Here is a 12,142-nt window from a genome sequence, read left to right as displayed (position 1 = left end):
GACTCAGAATCAAATCCCAGAGAAAAATGGCATTCAGAAGTGAGGGCGGCTTTCCCAGGACTTTTTGCCCAATGTTCAAATATGCTTTAGCGAATGAACTTCAGGTTGAATCTAAAGTCCACTGCCCTCCCAACGCAAGGGACACCTTGGAATTTTGACTCAAAAATCATTAAATTTAGGGCTTCCCTGGTGGCGCAGTGGTTGAGAGTCCGCCTGCCGATGCGCGGGACACGGGTTCGTGCCCCAGTCCGGGAAGATCCCACATGCCGCGGAGCGGCTGGGCCCGTGAGCCATGGCCACTGAGCCTGCGCGTCCAGAGCCTGTGCTCCGCAACGGGAGAGGCCACAACAGTGAGAGGCCCACGTACCGCAAAAAAAAAAAAAAAAAAAAAAATCATTAAATTTATAGATTAATACGATTAGTACAGAATAATATGAAGGAGTCGACACCATTCCAATATTCAGTTTTGAATGTCTACAATTCGAGTCTCTTAAATGACCTTCAGTGAAGTTTTATAGTTTCCTTTTTTATCAGTGTAGTATCGCTTGCTTTTTCCTAGGTAGGTTACGGGTTTTGTTGCTGTTTTGAAAGGCTCTCTCTCCATCACCCTGGCTTCTAGCTGGACACACTAGTGGGGATGAGGCTTCTGACACCTTTTCTTACCTGATCCTGTGGCTGACTGACTCCATTTAGCTTTATGAGTTCTTCAGCTATTTCTACTGAATACTTCTGAGAAGAAAATTATGTTTCCAATATCAACCCTTCTCTTTTAAAGACTGTTTCTTCTGTGTTCAGCTAGGGCCTCCAAAACATGACGCAGTAAGAGCAGACTACAGCAGCTGACACTAATGTTTCATATCATACACTACACACAGGTACAGATGGGTAGGGACAGGCACGCACAGGTACAGATGGGTAAGGACAGGCACGCACAGGTACAGATGTGTAGGGACAGGCACGCACAGGTACAGATGTGTAGGAACAGGCACGCATGGGTACACGTGGGTAGGGACAAGTACACACGGGGACCAATGTTTCAGGTGTATACTAACAGCTACCTATGGGAGTACCGTACTTCGACCGAAAATACTGTGATACCACATCAATTAGGATGGTGTGATACTGGTTCAAAATCAGGCAAAGAAATGTACAAAACTACACTGAGTGCAGAAGAGACATGTGCACAGTGGCAGCGAGCAAACGAAAGTCAGCATGCCTCACAGCCTCACATGTCAGAAATCACAGCAAGTGTGAACCAGCTGGGAGACGTCTGGCAAGTCGGAAGACATCAGCAACAATTAAAGACGGGCATCGTCAGGTGAACTCTGAGGGCTCAGGGGAAGCCGTACCTGCCTGTGGTGGTGTCAGCCCTGCCCTCCACTGTGGAGCCCTTCTCCTGCCCAGGGGCCAGCGTCACGGTGGAGGTCGTGTCTGCTTTTGCGATGGTCACCTCTCTGGCCTTGGAGGTCTCCTCCCCACAGTGGGGACAGTAACTGGCGTTATCGACTCGAGAGGCGCAGGCTTTGTGGAAACGGTGAGAGATGCTGCTCTCGGGCTGACATTCCATAAAATTACCCTAAAAACAGGGAGGCCAGAAATCTTCTTTTAATTGGGGCTAATACGCAGAAGAGCAAGCAAAGCCCAGAACTGAGCTCTGTGTGGGGGCAGGAAGCCAGAGCCCGGGGGGCTCCCAGCCCCTCTCCGGGAGAGAAGAAATGACGCCCTGCATCCACGGGGCCCCTCCCAAGGCACGTCCACACACATGCTATTTGAAGGAGAGAAAATCCCCATCCCCGCGCCCCGAGGAGGCCGAGGCCTCACTCTCCAGCTGCTCTGACCAGGGGACGTGCCGCATATAAGTCCAAAGACGGACCCACGGAAGACACACCCGGGAAGACACTCCCAGAAGCAAAAACCCGAGGAGGGAGGTGCCGCCAACAGCCCTTGGCAAAGAGCGCCTGACACCACGCGCTTCGGGTGACCCGGCCTCAGGCCAGGGCTCCGGGCTGAGGAGCAGCGCTCTCCCTGGGAACCTCTTTCCAGCAGAGGCAGAAAAGCATGATGAGGACGGCGAGGGCACACAGGCGTGACGTCTGGAGAAGCCCCTGGGGGAGAGGCTCTGGGCCCAGGAGCACAAAGGGCCACACGGAGACCAAGTGAGGGCCATGTGAGCCACATGAGCATCTGTGGATGAAGTCACTGATGGAGAAGATCCCGGAGGCACTGGCGAGCAGGACGCAGTGGAGGGCCAGGCGGCCCTGCCTAGGTAGACACGTGAGCGGCAGGAAGAGAGCCGGGGGCCCAGGTGCCCCCAGAGGCCAAGGGCAGGACAGAGGGGGCCGGGCACTCACGGCGGTGCAGAAGTAGCCGCAGCCGGGACAGCACTGGTGCTTCACCATCCGGCCCCGGTGGTCTTCACACAGCACCAGGAGCGGCGCCTTGCTGGACGGGCGCATCAGCTCATGCTTGACCACGCTGTTCGTGCACCTGCCCAGCTGCAATCAGACGAGACCGGGTCAGCCGCTGCCATGTCACAGGGCGGGGGAGGGGGATGTCAGGAAATCAAAGCAGGAAGGCGGCCGGGTCCTCCACAACGTGATGAAGGGCTGTGCCGCCGGTTCACGGACCAGGGGGTCACGGCGGCCACATGAGGAGAACAGCCTGGGCTAGGGGCTGGGGCATCAAAGGGAACAGGACACATGCCAGCAAGCACGACCAGCAGCGGGGAGCACAGAGAATCCACAGGACCCACCAGCACTCGGGCGGCCCGCCTGCGCCTGCTGTCGCCCTGGCGCCTTCCAACAAGGACCCTGGCCTCCTGGTAGCTAGTGCGGGTGACGCGCCCCCAGCCCCAGCTTCCTCCTCGCCTGTTCCTCAAGGGAGCCCGTTCTCAGAGACTCCATGGAGCCCAGAGATCGGGGGGGGCAGATGGGGCCAATGCCCCCAGGAAAGAGGCCCAGGCGGCTCTGAGGCTGGAACAGGAGGCCACGAGGGAGGGCACAAAATCAAGCTCTCAGCACCAGAAATAGAAGGGAGAAGTGAAATTTCCATGGAAGCGCTGGGAGACGGAGGGAATTTTCTAAAGTAAAGCAAAAAGTCAAAAATGTGGAAAATGGAGAAGAGGTGAGAAGGCTGGAGGCTCTGCAGAGAGGACCCAGAGGGGGGGCCGGGGCTCCTGAGACGCGGACAGCCCGAAGCAGACGGCGACGTGACCAGGACGTGAGAGGAAACTGCGCCCGTGAAGCTGTGGCGACAGGAGAGGATCGGCCCAGACCTTCCCCCCAGGAACCTCCCTCAAGGAGCTGCTGAGGCAACGTGCCCCCCGCTGAGAGGAACCGATGTGTCCGAAAACCCTACAAAGTGAGCAAGTCCATCAGTGTGGGGTGGAATCGGTAACAGGCACAAAGGAAACAATGAGAAACGAGGCAATTACTAACTCTGGGAAAAAGGAAAGGTTGCTCAGGAGAGGAAACCCCTGGCTCAGCTGTGGACGCTTCCACGAAAACAGCAAAGAGGCTCCCTCGATCGACGGAGGGAGGGACAGACAGATGCAGACCGCGGTGCGGGGGCGGGGGGGGCACCCTTCCCACAGTAAGAACCCTCAGACAACACCTCAAAGGAGAGGTCAGGAAAAGAGGGTAGAAAGCAGGTATTTGAGAACATGGAGAAAATCCCAGGACGAAAAGTAAAAGGGGCCAAGGGTTGCTTGGGGGGAGGGACCCTGAGACCCACCCACGTCGTGGACATTCAGGATCTCCAGCCGCGGGTGGGGGGCAACAAACAGCCACCAGGACGCCCCCTACCACCACCAGGACCCACAAGGCCATCAGGAGACACAGGTGGAGGCCTCTGACTGGCTCAAGTACACTCAGCGAGGAGGAAGTTCAACAGAAACCATCGGACCCCAAAATGGGAAGAGAACGCAAGTGCGGAGCCTCCATCAGCTGTAACACAACATCCCACGAGCCCGCGTCGAGTGACTGGTTTCGGAAAGAGAAAAAATAAAAAGCCACTGGGCAGGAACTGATTTTCTAGGAAAACAGAGAGACCGGGTACAAGTCCAAGAAGCTCAGAGAAACCTAAAGAGGACAAACACCAAGAGAGAGCAGCACAACCCCACACCTCAGCCTCAGAGGTCAGCGCAGAGGACTACAGCAACAAAGGCCGCGGCCTCTCCTCGGGACCTTCGGACGGCAACACCGACCGACGTCCCGAAGTGCCCAGAATTCTGTACCCATCAAAGTGCCTCTCAAAACTGGAAGCAAAACAAGGACTTTTTCAAACAAACAAAAGAGAATTCATGATGAGCAGACTTGTGCTACGGGGGGAAGGGTCCTCAGGCACAGAGACTGTGGTATCAGAGAGAAATCAGATCGGAACAGAGGAAGAACGCTCTGGATGCAGTTTAAATACAGGGAAACAAGAGATGATTACGGTTATTCAGTCTAAAAGATGAGTATGTACAAAAATAATAGCATATATGAAACTGAAACATATGACAAAAGACGGGAGACAGGATTTGGGCCCACGCATGTAAGAGTCTTACATTACATGTTAAGTGGTACGATATCAATTCAAGCAAGACCGTGATAAACTAAGGATGTATGTTACAAACTCCAAAGCAACTGCTGAAAACGTGAGGAAAATACATAAAAAATAAAGCCAACAGTGGAATAAATTGGAATCATAAAAAATTTCAACCTGGGACTTCCCCAGTGGTCCAGTGCTTAAGAAACTGCCTGCCAATGCAGGGAACACGAGTTTGATCCCTGTATCCCCGTCTGGGGTACTAAGATCCCACATGCCTCGGGGCAACTAAGCCCACGCGCTCTGGAGGCTGTGAGCCCCAACTAGAGAGCGACGGCCCACGCCGCAACAAAAGATCCCACATGCCACAACAAAGACCCAGCGCAGCGGGGGGTGGGGGGGGGAGATTCAATCCAAGAGGCAGAAAATGAAGAAAAAGGAGGAACAGATGGCATAATTCTTAGCACTATTAAGATGTCAGACTGTAACCCAACTACCTTGATAAGTGCAATGGGGATGATCCAAGCAAACCACTGGGAAGACAGAGACTATCGGGCCCTGTGCAGGACACGCTGTCTAAAGAGATCTCCAAACATACAGACAGCACAGGTCCGGCGGCGGCGGGGCGGGGGTTGTCCTGTGTCAGCACCAGACATCCCGAATCCCCAAGGACACAGTGGACCCAAGACGACAGGAGTCACGTAAAACCGGCCCGAGCTGAAGAGTCGACACCCCTCGCTCGCACAAAAATCAGAGGAGCGTGTTGGTCGCACGACTGTGTGCATCTGTCACACGTGTCACTCGTGTGATCTGAGTCACTCATGTCACTCATGTGACTCAGAGACACACAAGCAGAAAGGTGACCTCAAGTGTGTGAATTATGCCTCAATAATAAAGCTGATGGGAAGGAGACACAGGACGAAGGAGCTATTAGCTCTGAGGGGCCGCTGCCAGCTAAGGCCGAGGCAACCTGAGCATCGAAAGAGAAAAATATTTTTGGGAAAATAGCAGCAGCTTAAGAATTTCCTGGAATCCCACAGAAAAACAGAGCAACTAGACAGCAAAACCAAAACCCAGAGACGATATTTAAATCAAAACCAAAGGCCACAGGATGCAAATGGGTAAGGGTGGGTCTGCTAGACGCTGGTGCCCGGGCAGGAGGAGGGGAGAGGATGGGGGAAGAGGGACACAGCGAGGCAGTGTCTCGTGGACCCAAGGACAGGGGGGAACCAAGATACCAAAAGGTCCTCCCTGGGGCTGAGAAGAGCAGGCGACCTGGGAGAAACCCTGCCCAATCCCAGCAAGTCTGGGGCTGCCTAAGACCTGGGGCCAGTGCGGGCCAGCCGCCAGGAACCCTCAAACCCAACGTGCCTGGACCCCCTTCTAGTTCGGGGCACGAGGACACCAGGACAAAGCTGAGCTGAAAGTGAGCAGGACAGGGACAAGAGAAATGAAGAAAAGAGAAGATCGAGAACAATGGTTCTCAAAATCTCCGGGTTCAGTGCTCTTTTATACTCCTAAAAATCACCAAAGGTCCCAAAGAGCTTGTGTCCAAATGGGGTACGTCTATTAACATTTACCGTGTTAGAAATTGAGAGAAAATTTTTAAACATTAATTTATTTAAAAATAGCAATAAACCTATCACGTAAAGAACGTATTTTAATTAAAAAATCACTTTTAAAAAAGTTAATGAGAAATGTCATTGTTTTATATTGTTCACAAAACTCTTTAATATCTGGTTTAATAAGACAGATGAACCTCATATCTGCTTCTGCATTCAGAGCAGGCAAAGATGGACGTTCTTCTCTGACACCACAGCAAAACTCTACAAGGGGTAGTTTCTCCAAAGATTTGCTGCAATGTAAAAATCTCAATCCACTGTCCACAAGTTTAGTACCGTTACACTAAAATCCATCCACGTGTCTTGCACTGTGAATGATTTTGTAACACCATGAAAATCACTCATTCCCTGAGTTATACAGGTCTTGCAAACGTACAAAATGCCACTGTACACCCTGTGAAAGAGTAAGTAAAAAGGCACTTAACTTTTCAGTATTGTTATAAAAATACTTTTGACCATGCATATCCCCTAAAAGAGTCCAATATGAAGAGGGTCCTGCAGGCCAAGGGGTGGAGGGGGGGTGAAGCTTCAATAATAATAATAATAACAACAACAACAACACAAAGATTAGAACCCGTCAAATCTGTTTAAACACATGAGTTCATAATGATATTTTAAAAGTAAGAACTGGCCAACCTCAGAAGATGACAGAGAACAAATTCATTACCTGAACGACTGGGAAATAAAGAGGAAGGCTCAAGCACCAGTGCGGTCCTTCCTCTGAGATGTTCTGCTGGCTAACAAAAGAGCAGACGAGATGACAAGGCTCTTCGTGAAACCATCCAGCTAATAAATGAGCAGTAGGCGACACAACATCACCGTTTTGGAACCTCTGATGAATTAATAAACACAGGCATGAAGACTCAACAGCTGCCAACAGCAGAAAAAGAGAGGCAACCAGATATCACGAGCCTTTATCTTGGATTAAACTTCCCTCAGCTGAGCCGGGTCCACTTCTGTATAAACTGCAGACAGGGGCGCTGGAGGCCCCGTGAGCACGGGAGCCACTGCTCAGACCACGGGGTCAAATGGCCCGGCTGCTCCACACATTAAAGGGAAAGGAAGAGAAAGGACAAGTGGGCAACAGCGTCTAGGGACACCTGTATGGCTGGTGAAACCACTTAGAAAACAGAAGCCGGGTGGCGGCTATTTGCGGACAATCCCATTTCCTGACCCTGGGAAATGGTTACCAGAGGGCCCACCCTAGACAGACTCATTAGGCCGAACACTTGTCTTGTATTGTTTTCTGGATTTATATTTCATTTTACAACAAAAAATTTTATATGTAACAGGTTGAAAAGAGAAAAGACTGTGAGTTCCTAAGATGAACTTTGGGGAGCGGGTGGGAGGGGCACCGGAAGGCGTCAAGGCACCAACTCATTACTCGGAAGAGCTGCAAAAGAGACCACGAAGTCACTAGTTGTGCTGCGAACGCAGGATGAAGCATGTTTCAGGGGCACAAACAGCCCCAGAAGGTGAGGAAGTTCTGTTCCAGAGACACCGGAGAGTCACTTGCAGGAGGAACAAGAGAACTGTGGAGCCGCCACTCCGCAACCTCTCACCGGACGATGGACCAAGGGCAGGAACTCGACCTCACAGTGGCCCCACCAAGGCCGGCCGGAACGCATGACAATTCCCATGATAATGGGAATTACTGTTACTTCTGTTACAGGAGACAAGTGCTAAACGCTGGCTCAAAGCCAAGCAGAGCGGGACAGACCCAAGTGCTGGCGGCTCGGACGCAGAGCAGCAGGTTCAGAAGGTCAACTGTAACGCTCTCATCCCAGACAGTCCTTCTAAAGAAGGCGACGGGGCCTGTGGAGAGGCTGCGAGCAACCTCAGGTGCAGCTCTGCCTCTCACCCATCCACGTCCGAGTTCACAGCAAAGTAGAAAAACCTTTGGGAAAGCGTGACCTCAGCGGAGCAGCGCCCGCAGCCGTGTTGGCTCCCAGCCACCACGCCTGCCCGGCCACGCACACAGCACCATCCTCCTGAGCAGCGCCGGTGCTGCCGGGCGGGGGCCCCCCTCGCACAGGAACGCAAACCCGCTCACCTGGTGGTCCACGCTCTCCGTGGCCATGCACTGGTTGTTGGCCAGGGTGGTGATCTCTCGGCTTTTCGGGGTCTCCATCCGGCAGCTGCAGAGGGGCACCTCCTGAAGGCCGTCCGTCTCGCCTACGTCGGGACCGTTGGCCAGCCCTGCGGTCACACACAATGTGTGTCGCCACCATGGCCCAGAGAGCTTTGCTACACTCGGCCCCGCCCACCCCACCTCTGCAGGGCAAGAAAGTGGGGACACAGTCCCTGCAGGCACGCCCGCGGGCAGCCGCCCAGGAGCCGAGGTCCAGGAGCCAGACCGCCCGGGACTTCGCTTCCCACATGCTTCCCAGCCAGGAAGCGCTTGTCTTCGTCACTTGGTTTTAGAATTGCAGCCACGAAGCGAACGTTCGGTTCAACCTGAAAGGGTTTGGAGGCAGCTTGTCTCCTGATCATCTAGAGCGCTCCTCACCCACTACAACAGCGCAAAGCGCCTGCTTATTAGGCAGAAGGAGGAAAGAACTGGGGAACACGAAGAAGAAAACTAGGATCACGAAGAAAGTGTCCGGCGCAGCACATCACCGCCTGACCCAACAGGTCAGGGCAGGGCAAGGCGGGCAGCACCGGGAGGAAGGCCGCCCGCGGCTAGGCCGGCTTGCAGTGGGGACAGAGGCCGGTGGCCAGAAAGACCCCTCGACCCAGCCACGGCTTCCAAAGGAAGGCGCGTTTCATGTTCCGAAGCAGGGGTGTAGGGTAAGCGGGGGTCCCCACAGGCATGGCAGGCCGGCTCGCCTGGACTCCCACAAATCAGGACCCGTCCCCACCCTCCGCACCCATCCAGGTCACATGGCCCTTCTCCAAGGAGCCCCAGGCCCCCTACCCTCCTGCCCAGCCTCAGGCCCACAGCTGCCCCCCTAGAGGGTCTGGAACCCTAGCACTAAATGCACACAAAACTGGAGGACCTGACTCGTCCTGCCAAAGTGCTGACACCCCAGGCCCTGCATGACTGGACACATCCACGGGTCCCTCCAACGGTGGCTGTCAATCCAGGGAACACCCTCAGGGAAGCACCTTACATGGCACCCCGCAGCCTCTCCTCCTCCTCCAAGGGGCTCCCGCCAGCGTGGCCCTTACTTTTACCAGAAGCTGCACATACACATTAAAGGCAGAGGCCACCTCCCTCACCCTCCGGGGCTCAGCTCATATAGGGGCAGCAGGCGCCCCTGCTGTGCTGCCCTCTCACCTCTGACCCCAGGCAATGTGGTAAAACGAGCACTACTTCCTGCTGGCATCCAAGTCGGCACCTTCCTGAGACAAAGCTAAGAGCAGGTTTAGAAACAGTAAACACAGACGTCACTTCATCGGGAAGGAAGGCATGAGGTGATGACCGGAGAGGGGTTTCTGCTCTGTGTGCAGCAAGAAGAGCGGCTAACTTCTCTGACAGACAAGCCTACAATTTTCTTCTTAAGCTAAAGATGTGATTTCCTAAACTAAACAAGTAAACCCAAAATCCTCTAGTGTTCAAAACGCTAAAAGCTGGTTATTTGTCCTTTAAAGAATGATTGGTTATACCCCGACAGCAGCAAAATCCATGGGGTGTAAGTAACAGGGATTTTACATTTTCCCCACGCTTCATTTCAAAGAAATTTTTCAAAAGAGCCAAACAGCTATTAATTAATTTCCACCGGTAAAGATTTTCAGACAGCGAGGAGTGTGTGGCCCCAGCCCCAGAGCCAAGGACCCCCCGAGCTGCAGTGCCAGGGACTTCAAGGCCCGGCTCCAGGTATGCCACCATGGGGCACCACCAGCTCAACACCGACGAGAAGACACATTTCCACCAACATTGCTGGAATCAGGGATCATAAAAAGGCCACGTTGTGCAGAACGACGCCACCTGCATGCAGCCAGGGCACAGGGTCACCTCCCACTGGGAGCCCCATATAAACACGCATGGCTCGCAGAACTCCTGACCTTGGTGGGCAACTGCACCCGACCCCTGGGGCCCCCTCACTAGAGCGCCACAGGGACACAGCACACTGGCCCCGCGTCCTGCCCACTCGGCACCAAACGCACCCTCCCCCACCCCCGCCAGCTGTCCCTGGCCACGCACGCGCTCACCTTCTGCGTCAGAGGCCAGCGTGCCCTTGACTCGGAGATCCAGGGAGTCCAGTGAAACCTCCATGTACCCCGTGCCGTCGCTGGGTGCCATCTGCTCTGCGCTTCCCGAAGACGATGCATACGCTTCGGAACCTGCGTTCAAAGGCACACACGTCAAGCACGGTGCGCCGGGGCCTCGCGACCCACGGGAGGCGCCATGGGATGCTCGCGAGCCACTCAGACAACAAACACACATAGCAACCGGGCCCCCATCCCGCACTTCTGCTGGTTCCCATTTCTGCACGACCTCCCTGGGGAGAGGGCAGCCGTGTCGAGGAAAGCAAAGGTGTGGGCCTGTGGAAACACCTTTCTCTACAAACACACCAGCTAGATAAAAGCTGATCAAATAATCAAGGACACATAAAAACGTCGTGCACATACGTTCTGTGAATATTACTTTAAAAATATGAGTAAAATCTGAATGGCAGCTTTGAAAGACCAGCTGCTGTACAGCAGCTAAAGAAGCCCCAGACGTGCAGCGTTGCTGTGGAACCAGCCCAGCCTCAGACACCTGGGCTGCAGGATCCACAAGGAAAGGCTGCAGGGCCGCAGGGAGCGTCCTCCTGTGAGAAGGGGTTTACGAAGCACATCACCCACCAAAGGGCAACACAATCTGAACACGCCAAGGAGAGGAATGTGTGTAAGTGAGGAGCCCGTCAAGGGAGGGGGGCGCCTGTCCACAAGTCCCAGGAGGCCCACCCAGGTAACTGCCATTCTAAGGGCATTTCACTGAGGAAGCCTGTGAAAACACGCATTTACACAGGATAATAACACCGCCAGCAAAGGGCAAATACCCATAGCTCAGAGCCAAGTTTTAAATATTTGTCATCGACATTTCTTCAACGATGGGAAATGAACGAGCCATAACACAGAGAGGTTTGGTGCCCAAAGACTCTGAATTCAGGCCACAGTCTGAACCTAGATCTCAGACAGGAAGGAGCCAACCACCAGCGAGAAAGCATCAGCAATCTGAGGAAATGAGCAGCCTTTGTGCGATTTTAAACGCTTTACAGGAGGAAATAAAATTCAAACTCCCGTTTAAGTAACTATTTAGGCAGGCGTTCTACACATTACACACAAGATGGTGAAGATGAAGCCTCTACCCGAAACAACTTTTAGTCTTGGATCTACAACGGCTTTTGTCAGCCGACAGCAAAAACCACACGGGGTATTCTGATCTTGGCTGATGATTCCTGGTTGAGAGACAAGGAAACGTGAGTGAAGGAGAGGAGGTTCACGGGACACACCCGTGTGCCTGGTGGGTCAACAAACCCCACCAGCCACCTGACTCCAGTCTGAAACTGACTGCCACACACGGGCCTCCAGCAGCCCTCTGCATTTCAGGGGCAGCTCTGTAAACCTGCTTCTCTATCAGGGGAATCTAGAAGAACGCTAAAATAACTGCAAGACAGAAAGAACTCCTGCAGCTTTGCAGTGCTGGTATAGAGAAAAATCAATCAATAAAACAGACTAGAAAGTCTAGAAACAGCCACACGGTGACTGTCAACAAAGTTTCAAAAGGTTAAGTGAAGAAAGAAAAGTCAATGCAACCAATGGTGCTGGAACAGCTGGAAATGCACAGGCAAAAACGTGAGCTGCCCGACAACACACACACACACATTCACACACACAAAGTGGATCAGAGACCCACATGTACGGGCTAACTATAAAACTTCAAGAAGAAAACATGGGACAAAATCTTTGCGTCGTGGGTTGGTTAAGTCGAAGATTTCTGAGATCATGAAAAGCATGAATTTTAAAAGAAAACAATCCATAAATTCGACTTCAACAAACATTTT

At 53.1% G+C, this 12,142-nt stretch overlaps 1 protein-coding gene across 5 annotated transcripts in view; it reads right to left on the bottom strand.

Annotated features, from left to right (window-relative positions):
* Positions 1-12,142, bottom strand: part of EHMT1 (euchromatic histone lysine methyltransferase 1) — a 147,500-nt gene that overhangs the window by 39,526 nt on the left and 95,832 nt on the right. For all 5 annotated transcript variants that reach the window (XM_089914089.1, XM_089914085.1, XM_089914088.1 and 2 more), the window contains 4 exons: positions 10,305-10,436; positions 8,203-8,348; positions 2,352-2,495; positions 1,350-1,576 (listed from right to left, as the gene is read on the bottom strand). In XM_089914089.1, coding sequence (XP_089770215.1) covers positions 1,350-1,576; positions 2,352-2,495; positions 8,203-8,348; positions 10,305-10,436 — 649 coding nt within the window. The remainder of the gene's footprint in view (positions 1-1,349; positions 1,577-2,351; positions 2,496-8,202; positions 8,349-10,304; positions 10,437-12,142) is intronic.

Source organism: Delphinapterus leucas, chromosome 6 (genome assembly GCF_059928025.1).
Source record: "Delphinapterus leucas isolate spDelLeu-1000000601 "Yukka" chromosome 6, BTC_Dleu_Yukka2, whole genome shotgun sequence".
Taxonomy (NCBI): Eukaryota; Metazoa; Chordata; class Mammalia; order Artiodactyla; family Monodontidae; genus Delphinapterus; species Delphinapterus leucas.
The sequence above is the reverse complement of the archived record's forward strand: the minus strand, read 5'-3'. Positions and strand labels throughout refer to the sequence as shown.